Raw genomic sequence first — 24,648 nt, 5'->3', positions numbered from 1 at the left:
TCATGTTGAAGTAACTATTAATTTATGTATTAGTTCATGGTTATTCATGTACTGTTATTGTAAAGTGTTACCGACTGAACACCTTTTTCAGTATCTGTCTATATTGACATTTATGCTTGGTATTCCAAAATATCTATAATAGCATCTTCACTAATATCTCTGGAAAAGTGGAAGAAGTTGCTAAGTAATTTTCAGGGGAAGTTGCTAAAGGAGGGTCCATTTGTTGCTAAAAGTTGCTAAATGATGTTGTGATTTCATTGCGTGATGAATATTACTATATTTTAATTGTAAAAGTAATATAAACATCTTCATGATCAGATATTTTTTTAATACAAAGTTGAATTATTGTTTACATTTTATGCAGGCCTATTTTCTTATTAACTATAAAACTACACATTTTGAAAAAATATAGATTTAAGCAGTGTATTGGTAGTTAGTGTACACTTTAAGAAAAGTCTGTAAAAACAGGGCACAATGTACTGTGTCAATATGAAAGAATTATCTGTATTGATTTTTTCACAGGTGTTTTACTTGTGTTTAAAATTACAGATTGTATTTTGTGTTTTAGGGTTACACAGGGTTGCAACTTAACAGATAATGTCCTAGCAGAAAATTACCAATACCTTTTTTGTTTTTCTACAATTGTTTTCCTACAGTGTACCTAACTGAACAACAATAGGTACAAGCTAATAACATGTATCATAAACAGTTATTATAGAACAATTGCAACTATCAACTTAATTCACATATAATGTGTGTACTGTTAGGCATCTTTCTTCAGCTCTCTCAAGGCTGATGTGCTGGCTAGCTGTTTAATGGTTTCCTCTTATTGTGTAATTTGGATGAAAATATGTGCCTTTTTAATTGAGTCACTATTCAAAAGTTGCCAAATACATTATAAAAATAGCTACATTTATTGCTAGGTGCTTTTTGGAAAAGAAGTTGCTAAGGTAGTCTGAAAAGTTCCTAAATGTAGCAACAAAATAGCTAAGTTGGCAACACTACTGACTGGAAGTATTCACTCTTTTCCAGTAGATGGAGCCCTTTTGTCAGGCACGGGAAGAGGCAAGATATCGCGAGAACAGAGCGTGGCATTAACTCATGGCAAAGCATGTTAACGGTGTGCTTTTGAGCCAACAAGCTGCTTAACTAATTAAGTAACATCAACTTTTTATTTTTCAAATAACGACTTTGAAAGGACCAACGCCAAAATGAGTTTACTCGCCAAGATAGCCGAAATCGAGAACGAGGTGGGTTGACTTCTACAGTAATGTGTGAAGTATAGCCGTTAGCACTTTAGCGCCAAACCCATTCAATAGAGAATCCTACTGCATTTCATAAATGAACCTGAGATTAAATAAACCAGTCAGTTAAATCTTACATAATGGTAAAAGCTAGGAAAGTGTGTTGTTGTCTTGACATTGTCATTGTAACTGCGGTTTCATGAACTGACTTGTGTGCTGCAGATGGCTCGTACTCAGAAGAATAAGGCCACAGCTCATCATCTGGGCCTGCTGAAGGCTAGATTAGCCAAACTGAGGAGGGAACTCATCACTCCAAAAGGAGGCAGCGGAGGAGGCACTGGAGAGGGTCGGTGCTGCTCCATCATCACATACACATGCTACAATATCTTGTTTAAAGAGCTTCACGCACCTGTTTTTATAAGGAGGTCCTGAGTGATTAAATGGTGGTCTGTTATCACTTTGTGTTTTCCCCTCAGGTTTTGATGTGGCAAAAACTGGTGATGCCCGTATAGGTTTTGTGGGCTTCCCATCAGTGGGCAAATCCACTCTTCTGAGTAACTTGGCTGGTGTGTATTCTGAGGTAGCTGCCTATGAGTTCACCACACTGACAACAGTACCAGGAGTGATCCGCTATAAAGGAGCTAAAATTCAGGTGAAACTCTTTGGACTAGTGCATCATATACCAGGCAGAGTGATTGTAATAGTGTGTTCTGTAGGGCTGGGTATTAGTGAAACAAATTTCACGATTCGATTCTGATCTCAATTGGATTCTGTATTAATTTATTTGAATGTACATTAGGTGCAGTACATGCTAATTATTCTCAAGGAAAAAAATCTCTCAACTAATGCTTGTACTATACAGGGAACCATCATTTTGTATATTATAATATTAATGCAAAAATTAACTGATTTGCATACAAACATTTACATTGCGCATAAGGCAGGTTTTATAATAACTTTTTAGTGATATAATTGTTTCTACTCCTTTTTTTAAATATAAGCGCATATATTTTGAAAAACTTCTGAGGTAAATGTAACACTACATGACATTGTTTACAAGCTGACGTCTTTCCACAGTTAAAACTCTGATTGAGCGATTACATGAGACATGATACATTTCAGTAAGTTTTACTGTGTTTTTCAATAGGGCTGGGTAAACAATATCGATTTTAATCGATTCTCAACAATCTAAACAATGTTACGTAACATCACGCTTATCGCAGAAAAACATATTCAGTGACCATAAACTCATTAGTCAGCTAGAAAAGTGAACTCTACAGAGCAGCATTCTGATAAATATAGCTGTGCACTGTTACATATTCATTATTATGGTCTTCAATATTTAATGCATGTTTAAATAAATCAGATATGACAGCCACGTTTTAAATGTTTATATAAAAAAAGAAAACGAATTGGAGTAGAAGTATGATTATGTAAGACTAAACTTCTTTTATTGTAAAAAATACATAATTGAGTGTAATTTAAGTGTTTGTATATAAATAAGTTAATTTAAACCTTCAATATTATAGTACAAACTGACTCCCATGTGTAGTTTACAGCATTAGTTGAGAGATCTTGAAAATTTGCCATGTACTGTAACCGATATACTACATCCCAAATAATCTATATCGAATTGAATCGAAGTTGTAATACCCAGCCCAATTTTCAAAACACCTTCTGATGTTCATAACTTATAGTAAAGAGGAAGAGATGATCATTTCATGTGCGCCATATAAAAAGAACACAAATTGTTTGATATTTATTGTTTGAATTCCATAATAAAATTGACAGCATTTGAAAGCTAAGACATTGTTTCAAATTAAAGCAACAAAGCACAAGACTAAAAGATTGATTCTTGGGATTTAAGGATTTTCATTAGAATGAGAGTTTAAAATCGAGAAATTAATATTTTCAACCCAGCCCTAGTGGTCTGTGAAAATAGTTTGAGGCCCTTTCCTTTTTGGCTTCACAGTTTTGCTAAATGACTAAAACAAATAAAACATTAAAGTTTGACCATTTTTATTTGTTTTATTAGCTCCTGGATCTCCCAGGTATCATTGAGGGGGCCAAAGATGGCAAGGGCAGAGGTCGACAAGTCATTGCTGGTAACAAACTATTAATCTACAGACTCTTATTTGACGACACTTTCAGTGCACTTTTGTCTTTTTAAGTGTGCTTCTCTGATCTTAGCGTTCCCTAATCTTACCTTCTTCCAACAGTTGCTCGCACTTGCAACCTCATCCTGATCGTCTTGGACGTTCTAAAGCCTCTTGGACACAAGAAGCTCATTGAACATGAGTTGGAAGGTTTTGGTATCCGGCTTAACAAGAAACCACCAAATATTGGCTTCAAGAAGAAAGACAAGGGTGGAATCAACTTCACAGCTACTGTACGACTTCAGTGTGCTATTAATATCGCATACATTTATAAAAGTATATAAAAAAATTATTTATAATGGAATATTGCAGTGGCTATTATAAATGATTTATCCTTGTACATCATTTTTTTTTACATTATAAAAATAACCTCTTCCCTCCAATAACAATTTTCCACTCTTTGAGAAGCCTTTTCAGCCGTATATACATCACAATAGAGATGAAAACCAATTTTGGTTTCATGCCGATTTTAAACAGTTCTTCATAACATGAACATAATTTGTATGTCTTTACATGTTTTGAATGTTTTAAATGTTTAAGTCATTTCATCATTGTGAACCATTTTATTTACATCTTTTGCATTCAGTAGCGTGTTAACTTCTGTTTCTTAAGTGTCTGTTATTAATCAGATCAGTTGTTTACAATTGTCATCATGCTTTTATGTTTTAGTGTGCTCAAAGTGAGTTGGATTCTGAGACTGTGAAAAGCATCCTTTCTGAATATAAGATCCACAACGCGGATATAACCCTACGAAGCGACGCTACAGCTGACGACCTCATTGACGTGGTGGAAGGAAACCGGTAGGACCATATTCACATCCTCCATCTTGAGGCATTCTCACTTTAGAAGAGATTTCTCACATGGATGTTTTTCCTCTCCTCTAGGGTTTACCTCCCCTGCATCTACGTACTCAACAAAATCGACCAGATCTCGATTGAGGAGCTGGACGTTATCTACAAAATCCCTCACTGCGTGCCAATCTCAGCTCACCACCGCTGGAACTTTGACGACCTGTTGGAAAGGATCTGGGACTACCTGCAACTAGTGCGCATGTGAGTTACGTGTTCTGCTGACCTTGTTGCAATGCATTCTGGGATTGCATGCTTGGTTATGCTGGTCAAAATTATGGCCAAAGTTACATGCATTCTGGAGCAGAACCTTGCAAGCACTAATGAAAATAAGTGATTTGCTGTACACATTGTCTACTGAAATGTCACTTTCAGAGAAAATACCCGGTGTGAAGTTTACAGGAACACAAATTGATCATAATGTTCTATTGTCTGGTGTTCACTGCCAGACTTTAAAGTTTACAATATACACTATGTATCATAAAGCCACAGCAGAATGAATAATAACAATAACACTGATATATTTTACAGCTACACAAAGCCTAAAGGACAGCTTCCTGATTACACGTCACCTGTAGTGCTTCCAGATGGAAAGACATCTGTTGAGGACTTCTGCTTAAAGATTCACAAAAACCTCATCAAAGAGTTCAAATAGTAAGTGACTTCAGAATTTTTAAGGAGGCTCTTGTGTTTGCATTTATGTATTTCCTTTTTAATTCTGTACGGTATTGTTCATTTGTGTTGAGATCTGATTTAAATTCCTGATGGCAAATGGCTCTGATGTAATGGCAGCACTGGTTATCTTTATTTCTCACACATGAGCACAGTATCTTAAAGGAACACTCCACTTTTTTTGAAAATAGGCTCATTTTCCAACTCCCCTAGAGTTAAACAGTTGAGTTTTACCGTTTTCTAATCCATTCAGCCGATCTCCGGTTCTGGCAGTACCACTTTTAGCATAGCTTAGCATAGTTCATTGAATCTGATTAGACCGTTAGCATCGTGCTTAAAAATGACCAAAGAGTTTTGATATTTTTCATATTTAAAACTTGACTCTTCTGTAGTTAAATCGTGTACTAAGACCGACGGAAAATGAAAAGTTGCGATTTTCTAGGCTGATATGGCTAGGAACTATACTCTCATTCTATATCTCACTCTCATTTAAATATGAAAAATATCAAAACTCTTTGGTCATTTTTAAGCACGATGCTAACGGTCTAATCAGATTCAATGAACTATGCTAAGCTATGCTAAAAGTGGTACCGCCAGAACCGGAGATCGGCTGAATGGATTCGAAAACGGTAAAACTCAACTGTTTAACTCTAGGGGAGTTGGAAAATGAGCCTATTTTCAAAAAAAGTGGAGTGTTCCTTTAAACTCAGTTCCAAGGTTACAGTGTACAATGCGTTACTTCCTTTGGTTGGGAAGACCTTGTTCCTAAAATCCTTTGCAAAAGAGCCTTTGCAAAAAGAAAAAAAGACAGTGCATCTGACTCTTACTTGCATATATTAATATTTGACTTGTCCTTTAGTTTTTTTTTATATTTAGTCTCTTTTGTGTTTTAGTATAAATGTGTTATTTGCATGTTATTTATATACTATTTTATAATACTATTACTAACATTTACAATTAATTTTTTATATATTTTCATTCTTTATTTTAATTTGTTTTTGTGCTTTTGTCATTTGTATTAGTTTTTTTTTTATATTTCTGTTTTAGCCTGAGTAATTTTAGTATTTCAAGTAAAAAAAGGGTTTTTCATCTAAAATTTACATTTTACAAATTATAAAACTTTTTTTAATACTTGTTAATTGCAACACTGTTTATCTGATTCTGCCCCTTTAAAAAAATCAATCTCAAACTTAATGCTCCTAATGCATTAAAAAAAAAAAAAAAACTATAAAAAAAAAAAAAAAAAAAAAAAAGTAATTTAATGTGTAAAGCCACAGTTCACTTTTGGGTCAAAACTGGACCGAACTGGACTGTTTATTTGTAACAATTTTTTTTATATGGTTATATCTCTTACATTTTGTTTAAGAAGCCTTTAAAAAATTTGTGAGGGTAACTAGTTTTTGCCAAAATGCCATAGTTAACGCAGATTTCGTAAAGCTCACACTGTTTGTAGGAGACACCCCTTTTAATGTATGGTTTATTATTAATTTATTATATAATTTAATTAGTTTTTTATTAATTTTCTGTTAAATTAGTGTAAGTACTTGGTAACAGTTTTTAATTCCTGTTAACAGTAATTTGGCAGAACCTGTTACCGTGGTAGAGAAGGACTTTTGTTTTGTTTTTTGTTTTGTTCATTTCAAGTGACTCCCCAGAAAAGCAAGTCTTTATTACTAGGGATGCACTGAAATGAAAATTCTTGGCTGAAGCCAAAACTGAATATAATGAAAGACTTGGCCGAAGACTGAATCCTGAATGCGGTTTTTCACATTTTTTCCTCACATTTATTGTGCCAGTTTTTTCACCATTGCATAAATTACATGATCAAAATGTGCTTTTTTACTGTTTTGTCTTGCTTTTCAAAGAAACAGTCAATTACAAAACTACAATTTAAGAATATTATTTAACACTGAACATTTTTTAAGATTCCAACAGACATCATACCAACAAAGCACAAAATAAATTAAAATAAAAATCATTTTTTATTTGGCCAGATAACATACTCTGTATGCCTACAACTAAAAAGTGCATTGAAAAGAGTGCAAAAAAGTGGATGAACCCATAACAAATGAATAATCGTCCTAGACATAGGCCTTATTAGCCTACTTCTTCCTGAAAAATAGCAGGTTCTTCTTTATGAAAAGTAGCTTCTTTCCTTTCTCACGTGAAAGTCGCTTCCTCTTGTCATCGTTGACATGAGATGCAGCATTAATAAACAGTCTCTCTCTGTCGGTGCTTGTGCATTGATCAGACAAGTACCTAGGACCAGAATCGTTAAATATTTAAATATTCCCTTTTTTGACAGTTGCTCATTTCAAAACAGTGATGACTCCGAGATAATGAAATTCAGCAGAACAGTGCCTGCCAACGGCCATTTTTGTTGCATCTTTCTCAGACACTTTAAAATGCCTCCACACTGTCGACATGTTTGCTGCATTTAGAAAGCCTGCGTGCCTCACTTTACTCTGATTGCTATTTGGTGCATCTTCAAAAACGTCATTGTTCGGTAAAATTTATTTCCATCTTTTCACTTACTTGGCTGAACACTGAAAGTGCTGTATTTATTTATTGCTATTTTTGGCTGAATAATTTTGGTTGCCGAACATTCAGTGCATCCCTAACCTGTCGGTATGAATTTGGTACGGTTTTTTTGTTTTTTTTCAAAATGTGTCTTGTCAATGAAAGAAGATTTAAAAGTCTTTGTAAAACAAATGCTACTGTGTTGAAACGTGCCTAGCATCATCTCTTTCTCTTCTCTGCAGTGCACTCGTGTGGGGGTCGTCAGTGAAGCATAACCCGCAGAAAGTCGGAAAAGACCATGTGCTAGAAGATGAGGATGTAATCCAGCTGGTCAAGAAATAAAAAGACTCTGATGCTTTGCATGATCATTACACTTCAAATAAGAAGTAATAAGACATTTCTAAATGCCCCGAAGGTTCCCATGGCACCAATGTTGTTATTTTTTTGACTCTGACAAAGTATTACTGTAAATCACACAAATGCATTGGGCATATTAATGTCTCTTCATTTGAATTTTGCTTGATTTGGCATCAGAAATGGTTTGAATGCAGTTATAGAATAAGTGCATCTGTGGGCTACAAAATAAAGTGAACTTCAATAAAACCCTAATATAAAAATCCATGGATGTCTAAATGTGACAGTGTTATGAATGACAAAACATTTGATTCAAGTCTTTTTGTTGAATTGTCAGCATTGTTTACCTGATGAACAAAATCAGCTGAAATATCTAGTCGGTAACCAGCACTTCATATGGTTTAATCCAGTAGTCTCGTGATCACATATAATACCCTCCCCCGTTGTGACAATCAATCACTCAGGATAACCAGGCCACTTAGCGGATGAAACGAATGGGGAATGATACACACCCAGTCAGAAGCACTGATGCCCTTAAATTGCCCCACTCACTAGGGACATTTGACATTTTGAATGTGTGATGAGTGCAAGCTGCTTCAAAGGTTAATCAGCCAAAAAGCCTTTTTATTTGCTTTTGCAATTGAGCTAATACAACGTCAACAATACTACAATTAAAAACGATTCTTATGGCAAGTAATTTTGTATAACTTTATTTGTGATTTTCAGACCTGGAATACTCATGAAAATTACAAAGTAGTATAGTGAATACACATATTTCAAGAAGTTCTATTGATGTACTATATTCATTGGCTGGTAATTGCTCATTGTGTGTGCTTGTAAGAATCTATAGAACAAATTCTTAAAATGCTTATTCAGTAATCACGAATGACATGAAAATTCCCTATAGAAGGCCATCTTGTGATGACTACAAATGTTTACGTCTATTTCACAATGCAATTACTTTTTAGTTATTGGTCAGTCTGCTTTAAGATGTGGCAGTGCAAAATAATCTCTCAAATTGAGATTAAACAGCAAAATGATCTACCTTTTCAAAATATCTAGAAAAGGAGATGCACTGAATGCTTTGTTGGTGTTCTTGTTTTTTTTTTTTTTAATTATGTAAACTCAAATTATTTGGGTCCCGTCTTTTTCCATTTGAAATGATTGATTAAAAAGCATCATACCAGTCACCCTTTTCACAAAACAATAGCTAATGCGGACAGTACAATAAATAATTTTCTCAAAGAAAACATAATTGAAAGATGCAGTATGTTATCATTGAGAACTTAAAGCGCAGCGTCAGCAAACACTTAAAATCTGGCATTCGTTTCTTCTGGTGAGGTTATTGAGTTCATGGAGATGAAATGGAGGCATATCCAGGCATTGATCCGAGTCTATTTTTTAAGATGGTAGGGACGTATGCCTATGGCAGAGGAACCTGCGCTCACCCATCAAGCTCCGCCCTTCCCCCACCCATCTTCCCCTGCTGCACTTTCCCCTGTAAATTATAGCAGCACTTTAGCTAATGAAAGAGTTGAAGTCCGGGCACTAATAAAAGCCATTAAGTGAATAAAGCGCTTCCCCCTCTAACAAAATTAAAGAATTTGCCCCCTCCTCAAGAGGGAGGACTCTGTATTAATATTTATGAATTGCGGAACTGGACCCTCTACCCCCTCCCAATGACACATACCCTGGCCCACACCACCCAACTTCTCCTCGGCAACCCACCTATCCTGGGTGATATTGTATGACCCCCCCCGCAAGGCGGAGGGAGGGGCGGAGTATGGGGGGTCTTGGAGGAGAGACATCCTGGACAGTTTGCCTTCAGTCTGGCTAACAGGTCCAGTCCAGACACCAAGCTCAGAACAGCAGCTCCTTTTCGCCCTCAGCTGATCTTAGTTTTACGTTGAGCTGAGATCAAGAGACATTGGTCACAGCATGAAGATCTGCTTTGAGGACATCCATCTCTGTAGGAACCTGTTGGAAGGTCCTCTACAAGACCTCTTATAGATGGTATTCTACAAGATTGAGGTGAGAGTCCTAAATGTGCAAAGTTGTTGAATGCCTTAACCGTTCTTCTTTTCTTACAGAGCTGCGCTGACAATTCCTTAGAACAGTTTCAGTGCACTCTTGGAATTTGTTTTGAGCCTTTTGGACAAGTCCACTTCAAGGTAACAGATTTTCAAAGGGTTATTGCGCAAGAGGGGGGCGAAATACGCTGCTGAACCAACTGGGTAAGAAGTAGTGTTTGCCATAAAGTTTGCCATAAATTTGTAGAAGGATAGATTCTAGGGTCAGCGAGGCACCAAACGTACCATGAAAGTTGTTGAAGAATATAGGTGTAAACAATGTCTTCATCCATTCATACTTTATCAGCTGTTCTTTCTGATCCTCACCCTCCATTCTCCACCAACATCCCAAACCATCATCCTTGATAATGTTTGTTTCCTTCCATTTCATCATGCTAAGTGGTTCAGTTGTCCAACCTTTAGAGTTGATTAGCGCGCCCATCCTTCCCATTCCCACTAAAATGTCCCTTGGGGCATGGCAAGTAAGAAGGTAATATGATTACCACCCTGATAGATGGGCAGAATCCAGGCAGTTTTTTTTAAGAGACTCTAGGATACCTTAGGAAAAGTTACTGCAAGAGATTTTGTAGTAAAAAGTTCAGAATTTATACTTAGGTCCAAATGTTGAGGGACAGATGACATTGGCAAGCAGTGAAAGAAAGCGACATTGGTTGTTTATTCTTATTTGCCCCCTAGAGCAGTCAATTTGGGCAAGTCAAGCTAAGGATCTATTGATGTCCCTTAACAAGACAACCATTGCTCCAACAAACTCTATTTCTATAGATTTTCTGAAAACCTCTGAACAATTGAATGACAGCAAACTCATCTGATTACCAAACCACTCTCATTTGTTAACCACCATTCTGGAGCTCTCTTGGGTTCCATTTCAGTATTTTACTAAAATTTTAGAAAATTGACAGTTTTGTCGACTGGCATAGGTATTAGGGATGTGTACGATTTTCGGAGAGGGTGGGGTTTGACGCAGTTTTTGCGCAGAAAGGGCGGTGCCTGCGAATCTCTGCAGTGAGAACGTGACCTATGACTAATCTTTTTTTCCCTTTTTTTAATTTTGCAGAGATCCTTAGTCGCAGTCTATCACAAACACCTTTTCAGCCCATCTCCCATTGTGTGGGACACTTGCTTTCGCTAATCACCTGCAACAACCTCTATGATACTGTTCTTCTCGATTTCCAGTGATTTCCAGTTTTTGGAAACCTGAGTACAATCCTTTTGAGAACAGATACTACATCGAAGGATGGCTGAAGAAGACTCTTGATGACAACTTCTTGATATTTTGATGGTCTTTTTGAATTACCTTCGACCAGTGATCTATGCGATTGTCTTTCCACCTTACGTAGATTGGAGCCTTGACCTGTTCCCAGACATCCCTTATTGTAATCTGCATGATTTTGAACAGCATTTTAATATACATGGACCATTCTCCGTCTTGTCTTTTGTGACTGATCCAGAATCTGAACGAGTTTCTACTGACTTTGCCCAGGACACCATTGTGCTTGATCTAACCATGCAGTTCCCTTTCTGTCCATGGTTGTGCCAAGCACTTTGGAGACTTGTGTGCACTTTCGTCTGTTTTTCTTCGTACATTTTATTCATTTCCTCTTAGATCCACAATTTAAAGAACCTTGTGCAACAGTCTGACAAGTGTAATGTTCTTGTCCCAAACAAGAGTATTTTAAAGAATAAAATCCCTTGTGTTGTTTGGTGTGTTGAGTGTGCATGAACATTATAGTTACAAAAACGAAGCAAGGAGTTGAAATGGTGATACTGTGGTCAAAATAGTGTTACTTCTGTTGCCAACTTCATCAACAAAGCTGATGCCATGGCTTGACATATTTCTTTCTTTATGTCCTTTCCATTTCCATTTATAACTATAGACACACAGGGGAACACATAACCAACCCCCCAATGTTCAGAGTAGCGCTCTTCTTCTTTTTTTTTTTTAACAATTGGTTTGAAAACCATTTGTCATGGTTGTCCAAGATGAATTTCCCAGACACAGGAAAATAAAGTATATTCAGTTCTATTCTATGAAAAAGGCGAATGCACTGTCCAAGTCTAGCTGCATCCCCATTCATCCTTAGAAAATGTCCTTAAAAAATGTTGCACATTAGCCACCCTTTTAACTATTGAAACATAAATATCTGGGCAAAAAAGCTTTAGTAATGCAAGTCTTGTTTGAGTAAATGCAATCTTAGATGTAGTCAGGGAGGTCACGATGGGTGGAGCTCACTGCAGAGCAGCATTTACAGTCAGTCTCCAGATGAATGAACCACTCTGTTTTACCATCAGAGGTCATGTTAGGTTGCACTGCTCAGCTCAGCTCCAGTCATTTTAAAAGTAATGGACTCTGCTTGGATATTGTGTCATCTGTCTCTGCACAAGTATCTTTTATTTAATCCTTTGAAATTCAACCTCTACAGGGGAGCAGCTCGCATTGTTTATAGCACCTTATGAAGCTTTTGAACACTAACTGATTTAGTCAAGCGGGTCAAAAAAATGCATTGCAATCACAATGTGGATGAAAGAATTTGCAACTATGGATGCAATCCATCGATAACGGCTACCAGAGAATTCCAGCCAATGAAAATGTGCTGTAATTAAAGAGCAACCATGACAACCATTATGTACTTTGTCCGTATGTATACTTGAAGAAGTCAGTGGTCTGGGTGTGATGTGCATGATGAACAGTAAGAACAGCAGCACACATATCCATATGCATATAACTTTATACTTTTACTGTTACAATAGAATGTCATTGGTGTTGCAAAGCTTGCTGACACATTGGTGGGTGGAGCCAGGGCTTTGCTGTGCAAATATGCTAAGTAGTTGCTATTCTAGTTTTTGCCTATTTTATCATCCACTGGGCAAAAATTATTCAGCACATCATAGCAAAGTAATTTAAGGTATGTTTAGATCAACCCTCAATATGAGCAATAATATTAATGCTTGCCTTAGCAATCATCACTATTTATAAATATGTATACTATTAAGTAAATACAATCTATCAATGAAATATATTAGAGTAACTATTAGTTATTAGTTTGTGTTGGAGTAACAAATTTTGTCCGCTGCTGTGCCCAGAAGTTGATGATTAAAGTTATAAAAACACCATACTCACTAGTAACCTGTTTTGATTGTCTACATCAATAAAATGAAACAAGACTCAAAATTAATTTTATTGAATTTATTTTCACCAATTAATGATTTATAAGGATCATTTTCACATTAGAGCAAAAACAAACCCATGCTCCTGACTTCTCGCACATTCATTCTGTTTCACTTGAGATTACAGTAGAACGCTTCTAGTTTAGATATTAGAAAAAGTGAAAATGCTATCAAGTGCACTTTTCAGCATACTAGAGAATATCTCGGATTTCAACATGATGAAATAGCATGATGAAACATTAAACGCACCCAACAACCATATTTAGGACAGTCGTGTCAAATTGCCTGGACATAATTTAACACTGTTACTTTTGGGAAACGGAAAAATATATGACACTGGCAAGTTTGCATTTGTATGTACTGCGGAGCAAAAAAAACAACAACAATGCAGTTATGCTATATGAGCCTTTGTCTGTGGCAATCGACAACCATGCCACAGATGTCAATAGAGCATAACTTCTATTAACCTGAAATATTCCTTAGTAACAGAAGACGTACCTTTGACTGACCACTGTGAGCATTAGTTTTAAACATGATCACCATCCATAACAGAGCCGAGCAAACAACAACAAAAAAAAAATAATTTTTGCAGCCTTTTTTTTTTTTTAATTAAACAGTGAGATGTAAACGGGCAGTGTTATCTAGGTGTTAAACACACAAATACATTCAGACCACATGTTTTTATAATGAACCTGGCTTGACAAGGGTATTACAGCTGAATAAAAAAACAAAACAAACAAACAAAAAAAAAACTAACAGTACAAACAAAAGGCTGAATTTACAATTTCATAAGATACAAGAGTGAATAGGACAGATATTCAAAACCAAAAAGTCACATGTTTGGCTATATCGATGTCCACCAACAAGCCTAACTCAACAGTGTGTATTCTTTGGGACATAATTCCACTGCAAAGTTAATTGCCCCTCCTGTAACATGTAATATGCAACACAGGAAATTGATGTAATACGTTCAAGAAAGTGTCATGCCATTATTAAGAGCTTCATTCAAACAGAGGACATCTGGATGCCATACTTGAGTATATTTTGCACACATCCACCAAGTAACATCTGACCTTGGGATTCAACAGATCTGCGTTCATCTTAATTGTCCCTCTGCAGAAACCATAAAGAAGAAACGCATCACAAAAGTCAACATGCACGTACCTTTGCATTTCCTCAGATGATTTACATTTTCCCCCCACAGCAAACTGAAGTGCTGCTGTATCTGCAACTTCACTGCTGTGTTACTACAAATATCAGTATGTAATGATGGGATGGAGACAAAAACAGGATAAGAAACTTGATTTATGTCTGCAGGTTGTTCAAAGTTGAACAAAATGACTAATCTGCATTAACAAGCAAAGTTTGACACTACCGATTTTTTTTTTTTTTTTTTTTTTACTTTTTTTGAAGTATAAACATGTACAATACAGACAATACCATTAAAGTGGATTCCCAATCACAAAAAAAAAAAAAAAAATCCCCCAACTCTTTGCTCTTGCACAAAATCCATCCTGCAGTGAGTTTGTATGCCGATTGCAGACTGCCCTTCCGCTTTTTTTACAATATAGAGTCAGTCAGCATCGCTGACTCTCATAGCGTCCTCATTTGCTGGAGTTCAGAGTACAATAGATCTTTTAGACTGCAAACAGCCCTGTAGACCACAGGAGGAAGTCCAGCCTGTCCGTGAGGATGTTGCAGTTCGCATAAGACACACCTCTCTTTTGTTTCCAGAGCAGGTTTTGGTGATCTAGTGAAGGCTGTTTGGGTTTTACTGGCAATGAACATTCACACAGTAAACGAGGACGATGGGAAGTCAATCTGGTTCAGCTGAGAGCAGTTCATCACAGTATAAGCTGGAGAAAAGAACCACAAAGAGAAAAAAACGTGGCTTTGTACAGAAGCAACTTCCTGAACTTGAAGCTTTTTTGGGACATGTACACGGTTCTCCTGTTGTTTTTCAGCATCTCAACTGCATGATCTATTCTGATGATCGTGATATAAAGAAATGCGCAGTGAAATACTGCTTTGGTATGAGTGTCTACAATTAATAACGGCGTTATTTTGGCTCATCTCAGCAGTCTGGCATAGATGCACCCTACAGAAAGAGGAAGTAAACTAAAAGCACAAAAAGTGAGGGATGCAAGCGCTCAGTTTGACAGCTAGTGCAGTTAATTCTGGGAATAGATGGTTCAGTTTTCTTTGTGGCTTCAATTAATGAAATATCCTGTTCTGGGTCATTTTGCCACAGTACATCAATCGCTGTGGCCAGAGGCTCAGGCGTAGATCTGGCTTGAGCCTCTGGTGTGAGCATTGTCAGCTCCTAGTCTTTCTTGGGTGGGTTGGGTAGGTTTTGCGATGCTGACGTAGTCATGGACACCAAAGTCCATGTTTTTAGCTCTGAGAGCAGCGGTGTGAAGCTTCTCCAGGAAGTCTGGCATGCCTGTGGGACACAGAGAGGAAGTGAAATCTATGCTAACAGGTGTCAAGAAACAGCAGCTGCAGAAAGGGCAGAATTCAAGGACGACTACCATAATGGCAGCTAAATCATATGTGAAATTCCAAATTGTGATACTGAAATTAATAACTTTTTTCTATTTTAATATATTTTAAAATGTAATTATTCCTATGATGGAAAGGTGAATTTTCAGCATCATTACTCATCTTTAGTCTCACATGATCGTTCAGAAATCATTCTAATATGCTGATTTGATGCTCAAGAAATATTTATTATTATTATCATTACCATTTATCATCATCTTAATATTTTTGCAGAAACAGTGATATATTTTCTCATTTGATGAACAGAACATTCAAAAGAACATAATTTATTTGAAATAGATTTTGTAACATTATAAATGTCTTTACTGTCAAATTTGATCTGAATTTGTCCTTGATAAATAAGTAATACATTTCTTAAAAAAAAAAATAAAAATTGCTCCACACCTGGGTAATCTTGGACCCTGGATACAACCCACTTAAAAAAAAAAAACTCCCAAATAGGAGCGCATATTGCAGTTTAACAGAACAGTTTAAGTGCATAAGACAGATGGCTCACCACTAGACACCATCCAGCTGACGCAGTAGCGAGGGAAGACCGTCTGGGGATCATCGCTGTAGGTCAGCAGGTAATCAAAGCCATTCTGTTAAGACAACATAACTAGCTTAAGACTGCATGCTAAAACCAACCGCAGACAGACTGACACAAAAAAGATTCCCTGTTCTCACCTCGTCAAATGACCTGTGTGGGCGGATGACCATCTTAGACTGGTAAGAGTGCACTCGGACGAATTCCTGGGTCTCTGGGACACTGGGGTGTTTAACGGCTCTGAGTGGAGAAAGAAGGCACACTTAATATAAGGGACTAACTTAATCCAATAAACACTAATTCAAATGTTACTAAAAAATTCCTATAAAATGGTAACAACACTTACCTGGAGACTAAGATCATTAAGTTGTTTTCCATATCAACTTGATAGCGGCGCACATAGACATAGTCTCTGGAGTACATAGGATACTGCACAGGAAAGGTCACTAAATTATTACATCACTGGATATTAAACAACACTGCAAATCTAACAGATACATCAAATAAATAAAAAAATTACTAAAAAAGGTGACAACGTTGTCAAAATGATCCACCTTCACATGGATCTGCAAAAACTATTAAAAATGCTGTATTTTTCATGCCAGGCCAGTAGTTGGCGATATCACTTTGCAAAGAAACACTATGCACCTATAAACTGAATACATAATATGCACGCGCATGACGGCATTGTTTTCACAATTTGTGTTTTTGTAGTTTACACAGAGACGAGCCCAGGTTATTGTGTAAATAAACAGCCAAAACGCATAAAAAGTTTTATGTTTTTTGTTCAAATAAAGTCTTGTGTAAAGGGCCCCTAAGACAACTAATGTATTTCTTCTTCATGTAATTTTAATCAAGCTACACTACTGCTATTTAATTATAACTCAAATATGTCCATAAATACTTAAAATCCTAATTTTAATTTTTAAGTACACAATCAAGGCTGTTGTAAATACCCATAAGTCCTTGCACTTGAATAATTTATGTACTGTATGCTTATGTGATACATTGGCTGTTATTAGAATCAATATAAAGTACTGTTCAAAAGTTTAGGATAAGATATTTTTAAAGAAATGCGACCTATTTTCTCTCAAAAATGCAATTTTATAAGTGTAGATTATTTTTTTAATCATGCAGCAAATGTTTAAAAATATCTTGAAAAATTACTATAGTATATATAGACAGTATTAATCAGTCAAAATTCTTACAGTCAGTCAACCACATAATTATGAGCATCCCTACTTCAAATAGAAAAGTTCTTTTAAATTTAAATAATATTTCTCTATATTAATTCTCTATATTTAAATCTCTATATTATTGAACAAATAACTGCAGCCTTGAGGAGCATAAGAGGCTTAAACATTTTAAAATATCTTACCAACCCAAGCTTTTGTGCATCTTTACTTAAATGTCCACTTTACTTTTCAAAAAGTATGTTTACTTAGATTTTAAGTAAACATAGATTCTAAGATTTCGTAGACTTAGTTGCTTTGCACTCTTAGAGTAATGTCAACCTATTATGATTTTTAAGTTTGAATCATCCAAGCAACTTCTTTCATCAACAAATTCTTGCACATGAATGAGGCACGGCATGAAGAAGATTAAGCTTACAGGCTTTTAAATCTGTCAACTAGTACTAGATTACACTTCTTTTAATTCAAGTCAGGCAGACTCACTGTCCATTGAAAAAATAAAAAGGATGTTTTCTTGTTATGACAGAACATAGCAGAGAACTGGATTCATAGCTTACTGGAAAATGTGTCGCCCAATGAACGACCTCGGTGCCTGTGTTTACATCTCTGTCCACCACTTCCAGTTTTATAACCAGTGCGTCCCACTTCTTTCTGTACTCTGTGTCCAACTGAAGTGAAGGGAAATATTTGGGAGAGTCTAAATATAACATTCAAATACCAAACACATGCATGCACCTAGATAAATCATCATCAACAATACAACAAGAGTGCAAGGCAGGTGATGCCTGAAACACGTAATGTGCAAAGTATACTTTGTTTTCCACGCGTATGTGAACAGTTGCACACATAGCGCATGAGTACTGTGCTGATACCGAAATTGCTGTCAGGCACACTGTGCACATACCCTAGTGTACACGTAAGAAGCGAAGTACACTGTGGGCTTTAGACTATGGAAAGGCTGAGCAATCCTGAAGCACATATTCACCCGACACAAACGGCACATCATACAAGTAGTTTTTGTCTTGCTGGAACAATGAAATACAACTGAACAAGTTTCAAATTAATTCAATTATTTAGTACCTGAACATTGAAGAACTGCCGGGGGGTGACATCTGTATATGAACCAAACACTGTAAAGATGCAAAGATTATTTGAATAGGATTAGACAAATGGTTATTATGATTATCAGTTAAATACCAAAGTCTTTAAAAGGTGCACATGCCCTAGCAGAAATATCCTATTCACAAACATATTAAGACACACATACATTTACAAAAATGTTTTCATTACTAACTAATGACACTTGACACAATAAATATACATAATGTTACCATTTAAAACGTACCTCTGTATTCAAAAAGATGGCTACCCTCGATAGGTCTCCTCCAAACTCTGAAGTTTTTCTTCTCCATGACCACCTCCCAGCCAGAATCCACATGCACGGCTGTCCTAGGGGTCATGTTCTGGCTCCTCACCTCCTCCAGTGCCTGCAGCTCCCATGCACACCTAAAGCGCAGATTTAAACAAGTTGTTCCTTTAAAATAAGAACATGAAATGATACATAACGTGTTCAAATCTGTTTAAATGACATTTTGCTAAACTGTAGATCCCACAGCCAATTTGATGTCAGTACGCCTGAACGCGAAGAGTGATAAACAGGTAGAAAGCCTTTCCTATTGTTTAATAAAAGTGTGGGCTGCTCCACTGTCACTATTTTGATGCTTACAAAGCTAAGGCCTGATTGATAATAGACGCGTAAGCTTAAAGGTTCAATAAGTGACTCTCTACAGAAACATTTTTTGTTATAATGGTTGAAAGTCTCCTCCTATCCTGATAGCAATCACCATGTTAAATGGTCTAAATGTATTTTTATAAATGTATATCGTCTGTGGATGGCATAGAATTATGAAATCATCCAAATATCCAATTATCATCCAATTATCATCCAGTTAATCCAATTATTATATTCAGTCTGAATTAAATAATATGATGTCCTACCTGCCTGTAAACGTATGTTTTTACATACCCTCGCACACCCTGTTCGCACAGAAATCATGTGTCTTCAGAGCGTTTCATGCTATGCAGAATTTACAGACAGACCTCAGTCATGGAGCACCGCAAACAAACAGCAGCCACTTTATACAGTTCTTTCCGAATCAAAACAATTGGCTTTTTTTATGCCATTTCATTCCATAATTACCATAATTAAGACATGGCAACCCATGACGTTTTAACCAGAGCTGTTCAGTCAGACTAGGAATTATGCGTATCCATGTCAACACCGAAATGAATCTGCAGCAGTCAGGTACAAGCTCTCTAAAGGGGTTTGCGGTCCTTGTTATTGTAATGTAATGTGCTTTGAGAAATGAAGTAGTTTTACGCCGTCTTCTGTGACCCTTTGCCGAGAGCAGCTGTGTGTGTGCGTTCATATGTTTTGGAGGAAGAGTGGCTTTGGACGGCGATTTGCAGGGAGGGTGGGATCGTATGCTTTCAATGCTAGCAAGCTAACGTTAGCTATTCCCAGATCACCTGCTGCACCTTTAAGCAGAGTGAACGTCAGATAATTGGAAGACATTATGTGTCGTATTCCTAGAATTACTTAAAGCAACATAATGCCACATAAAACACTGCATAAGTGAGGTAAGTACCTTCTCAGCTCATCATCTCGGATCTTCTCGTCTTCCCACATGAAGACTCCAGCCAGTGCTGCCATGAGCTTTCCAGTGGGGGCGTGTTTGCTCTGCAGGCGTCGCCATATGCTGCCCACGAGTGTCCACCTGCTTCTCTCAGAGTACAGGTTTGAGTACAGCTCTCCTATCTGAAAAGCCCTTCTCAGCCTCTGGCCTGTCACAAAACTGCAGTGGCTGGCGAATAGAGACCATAGTCTTTCCTTCTTCTTTTTCTCGGAGGCCAGTTTGTTCGTTCCCCTTCCTGCTTTTTGGAGCCATGACAGCAGCAGGCCCACGCGCTCACCCAGCCACGATTTGCTACTTACAGCACCGCTTTGATTAAAAGTGCTAAAGCTTTGCAGTCGGACAGCTCTGGCCCCCATGTTACACACAGGGCGATGCTGGACGGAGGACAACATCTTCGTTTCTAGAACCACGGACTGATTATATCTAGAATGAGACTTTGAAGTGCACTTTAAAGCGCCCTGAATTAGCTAAAAAGCAATGATTTACTATACAAATTAGTTCCCATGTGGTAAAAGGAGTCAGATAACAAGTGCAACCCAATGTCAGGTTGACATGCACTAGCTATTATCTTGCAATCTAGTTAACGACAGCTGAAATGCACGAGAGCAGAGTAACCAACTTTTTCGTATTTTCATCTCATATTAATAAAACGCAGTAATAGTCACTGACTAGATAAACAAACAGTCTGACATTTGCGAACAACTGCAATAACAGAGCAACTGACTAGCTAGCCAAGCTTTATCGACATGCCATCGCAGGCAAACAGTGATTAAATCAACAAAAACAACTCTAATGTTTTAACAGTATATCATACCCAGTATTTTATATCAGCTAAATTGATTTTTGTATTCCTATCGTTAAATTAATCTTACTTTTATCTTCGTGCGTTAGCTTCATGCCCTCACACCTCTCCAGTGGAGTGCCAGTTTGCATGACGAACACGCCTGTTGACCACGCCCATCTCCGTCTTTGCGAGTTATTATTGGCTGTCTCTTACGTCAAGGATGCACCTCTCATTCTGATTGGGTGACAGGGCTGTCTGTCTTCATTGTTCTAGACCCTGGATCAACCAGCACGTTCATATGACTCACCTTAAGTCAACCCATGGTAAAGGTCCTCTACAACTTTAAGGTTAAACAGACTTACCACCACGTGGCTGGTATGTGCTGTAACGATGAAATGACTTGGCGAATCATTTATTTCATGCATAGTAATCAGAATTGATTGTAAGTATATATGTACACTACCAGTAAGACACACCTACTTATATATTATTCCAATCGTCAATTTGGAGTAATAGTTGTCATCAAAACTATTTTTTTTTTTTTTTTTTGGTAAAATTCATGCGTAGGCTCAATCTATATTTGTCCACTAAACTTCACGCCTGCCGTCTATCTATCTATCTATCTATCTATCTATCTATCTATCTATCTATCTATCTATCATCTATCTATCTATCTATCTATCTATCTATCTATCTATCTATCTATCTATCTATCTATCTATCTATCTATCTATCTATCTATCTATCTATCTATCTATCTATCTATCTATCTATCTATCTATCTATCCACACACAAAGTAGCCTACCCTGGTGAACTGCAAGGTCAGCAATGACAACAAATCCAAAGTATATTTACATTTACATTTATTCATTTGGCAGACGCTTTTATCCAAAGTGACTTACAAGTGAGGAATACAAGCGAGTCGTTATGACGGGCAAATAGACAAGAATAATACAAGTTATAGGCAGTGCTCATTTTATCCTAAGCTACAATAGAGAGGGACTAAAGGAAGTGAAAGGATAGGAATAAGGTTTTTTTTTGTTTTTTGTTTTTTTATGAGGTTTAGTGCTCACGAAAGAAATGGGTTTTCAGCTGTCTTTTGAATATTGCCAGGGATTCCGCATTCCGGATGGAGGCAGGAAGATCGTTCCACCAGCAAGGAACAGTGAACAAGAATGTTCTGGAAAGTGATTTCGTGCCTCTCTGTGATGGTACCACAAGCCTTCGCTCCTTTAATGAGCGCAGGTTTCTGGTAGGAGTGTAGACTCGTAAGAGTGAGTGGAAGTAGGACGGTGCTGAGCCTGTGGTAGATCTGTAAGCAAGCGTCAACGCCTTGAATTTGATGCGAGCAGCAAGTGGTAGCCAGTGAAGAGAGATGAAGAGAGGCGTGACGTGGGCTCTTTTGGGCTCGTTGAATACGAGACGTGCTGCTGCGTTCTGAATCATTTGTAGAGGCTTGATTATGCATTATGGCAGTCCAGCCAGAAGTGCATTGCAGTAATCAAGCCTAGAAATGACCAGGGCCTGGACCAGAAGTTGTGTTGCATGTTCTGTCAGAAAGGGCCTGATTTTCCTGATGTTGTATAGTGCAAATCTGCATGACCGAGCTGTCTTTGCAATGTGGTCTTTGAAGGTCAGTTGATCATCAAGAATTACTCCAAGATTTCTGGCCGAATTTGATGGGGAAATTGAGGATGTACCTGGATGCTGAAATCGTGATTTAGAGTCGGATTGGCAGGGAAGACGAGAAGCTCAGTCTTATCCAGGTTGAGCTGTAGATGATGTTCTTTCATCCATGCCGAGATGTCCGCAAAGTAAATGCAAAGAAACAGTTTGTAATATTAACTTATCCTATTTATTCATGAAATACAATCAAATTCATTTGAGCATTTAAATACAGTTGTCAATCCAGAAACTTTGCAGTGAGATGTACACAAAGCTGCACTCTTTTGAAAACTCTTGTTATAATCAATGAAGCTGTCTACTCCACTCAATGAATCTATCTATCATTTTAATTAATTTAATAACATGGGCAATAAATGCCCTTTTTGAAATACATAAATCCTATGCTCCTAGGGCCGTATTCACAAAAGAGAAAGGGTGGGGTTGACCTCATTGCTATGGATGATGTCAACACGCTTACTATGGCCACAGTGATTGGCTGATGGGAGAGGGGGTTCTGTATATATGTGTATATGTTCAGCTAATTGTTAGCCTCTTGCATGTCTGCATATCAAGAGATTGAAGCAACAAATGATGTTTTATAAACAAAGTTCGGGGGGAGCACCTTCAAATTGTCTATCCAATCAGCTCAAGAAAAGGCATATATATATATATATATATATATATATATATATATATATATATATATATATATATATCCCTCAACATCCCTCCGCCACCCTGACTCCTCACTCTCGGCTGGTTCCTATTCCCTACTGGGGATATGGGGGAGTACTCTGGGTTTTGGCTAAATTCTGAGCTCGGAGCCCTCGATCCCCTCGGACAGCGTGCCAAATACGCTTATTTTACTCGTTTATTCTATTAAATCATTTTTAAGTGTGAACTTGTGATAGGACATATTTTTTTGACTGCAATGTTTTATTCTCCATCATTCAATTGCCTGTACACAAATTAAGCTTTATGTTATGTCATTGCAGATTAAAATCTTTATATCAAACTATTTATTGCATTTATAGGGGTATAAGGCTCAGCACCCAAGGCTCTATCGCCTGTTGCCTGTACAGTGTCCTTGGACAGATTGCTGTGGCGGAGTGCCAACAACAGCCAGTTTAGGATTTGGTCTTAGTGACTAAAATTAGAACTGATGCCCATTATTTTTAAGAGTTTCTCCTAAATCGCCAAGTAAGGAGCTACCTTTAGTCTTAAGATGTTTTGTGAATATGGCCCCTGGCTGGACCAGTAAAGGTAGAAATACTCTTGCTATTTAAAGCTATTGCTGTGGCCACATGGGGGAGTTATAGCACAGCTCTCATAGAGCTTCTCTCTAATCTGTCCATGATGACAACATACTAGACTAGAGGAATTAGAGGGGATGCAACTACGGGAAACAGGAAACGCCTTTGAAATTTGATCACATGACCATTAATAATCACCAAAAAACAACAATTTAGGCCAGTTTTACCTTTATATATAATTCCAAACCTGCTATATTTGAATCTCTTTGTATATACAGTATACATTAGGCTATATGTACGTGTGTGTGTACACACACACACACACAGAGAGAGAGAGATTCAGACATTGTACAGTAAACTTTCTTTTATCTTGAAGAGGCCACATTAAAGAGACAGATGTTTTACAAAAAACATTTTTAAAACATTTTTGAAAATATCATTTATCAATTACAACAGATCGATCTGCACTCCTATTTATATAATTTTATTTTAGATTTAAAATTTTACCAAATTACTAAATCAAAATGATAGTTTAATGTGTTCTCAGTAAGCCTACTTTTATTCTCATACTCACAAATGTCTTTAACAGTGTTATACATTATTTTTTTCAGACAAAATGTAAATATATAACATAAAAATCTAAAACAGACAACAAATACTTTTTATAGATGTACAAGAACATTATTTTCAGCATCTGTAAACATCTAAAGCAAAGTATTTGTTGGGTAGATGTTGAATTTACCCTTTATATGAAGTGCAAAATCAGCATCCAGGCATTTTCCAGATTATAAATTTACAGAGTAGTAGTAGGTTAATGGTTGAAAAGTCTAAGGTTAAGTAAATTTTGTGCCGAAATCGCCTAATAAGGTCAGAGGGCGGGGTTTACTGTTTGACGCCACCATCAACCGAAGACGGCCCC

At 37.0% G+C, this 24,648-nt stretch overlaps 2 protein-coding genes across 2 annotated transcripts; one reads left to right on the top strand and one right to left on the bottom strand.

Moving 5' to 3' along the window:
* The first annotated feature begins 1,060 nt into the window (after nucleotides 1-1,060).
* Nucleotides 1,061-8,499, top strand: drg1 (developmentally regulated GTP binding protein 1). Its single transcript, XM_067399412.1, has 9 exons — nucleotides 1,061-1,250; nucleotides 1,467-1,590; nucleotides 1,721-1,896; nucleotides 3,280-3,349; nucleotides 3,464-3,633; nucleotides 4,070-4,200; nucleotides 4,285-4,452; nucleotides 4,780-4,902; nucleotides 7,683-8,499. Exons 1-9 carry the CDS (start codon nucleotides 1,212-1,214, stop codon nucleotides 7,780-7,782), a joined length of 1,101 nt encoding a protein of 366 aa, XP_067255513.1. The 5' UTR covers nucleotides 1,061-1,211; the 3' UTR covers nucleotides 7,783-8,499.
* Nucleotides 8,500-13,081: 4,582 nt separating this feature from the next.
* stard7 (StAR related lipid transfer domain containing 7) lies at nucleotides 13,082-20,979 on the bottom strand. Its single transcript, XM_067398105.1, has 8 exons — nucleotides 19,979-20,979; nucleotides 18,676-18,836; nucleotides 18,411-18,460; nucleotides 17,888-17,998; nucleotides 16,484-16,566; nucleotides 16,278-16,377; nucleotides 16,108-16,192; nucleotides 13,082-15,492 (listed from the first exon to the last, which is right to left on the bottom strand). Exons 1-8 carry the CDS (start codon nucleotides 20,416-20,418, stop codon nucleotides 15,326-15,328), a joined length of 1,197 nt encoding a protein of 398 aa, XP_067254206.1. The 5' UTR covers nucleotides 20,419-20,979; the 3' UTR covers nucleotides 13,082-15,325.
* Nucleotides 20,980-24,648: the final 3,669 nt, after the last annotated feature.

The sequence above is a fragment of the Chanodichthys erythropterus genome, chromosome 10, assembly GCF_024489055.1.
Source record: "Chanodichthys erythropterus isolate Z2021 chromosome 10, ASM2448905v1, whole genome shotgun sequence".
Lineage (NCBI taxonomy): Eukaryota > Metazoa > Chordata > Actinopteri > Cypriniformes > Xenocyprididae > Chanodichthys > Chanodichthys erythropterus.
Note: the sequence above shows the minus strand (reverse complement) of the source record. Positions and strands in the feature narration are given on the sequence as shown.

Bases quoted from the DNA above. Each gene is read 5' to 3' on its own strand.
- drg1 (XM_067399412.1), top strand. From the start codon at position 1,212: ATGAGTTTACTCGCCAAGATAGCCGAAATCGAGAACGAG. The intron at 1,591-1,720 runs GTCGGTGCTGCT...TTTTCCCCTCAG, and splicing joins CGGAGGAGGCACTGGAGAGG to GTTTTGATGTGGCAAAAACT. The intron at 4,201-4,284 runs GTAGGACCATAT...CCTCTCCTCTAG, and splicing joins GACGTGGTGGAAGGAAACCG to GGTTTACCTCCCCTGCATCT.
- stard7 (XM_067398105.1), bottom strand. From the start codon at position 20,418: ATGTTGTCCTCCGTCCAGCATCGCCCTGTGTGTAACATGGGGGCCAGA. The intron at 16,378-16,483 runs GTAAGTGTTGTT...TTCTCCACTCAG, and splicing joins TTAATGATCTTAGTCTCCAG to AGCCGTTAAACACCCCAGTG. The intron at 16,193-16,277 runs GTGAGAACAGGG...TTGTCTTAACAG, and splicing joins CACACAGGTCATTTGACGAG to AATGGCTTTGATTACCTGCT.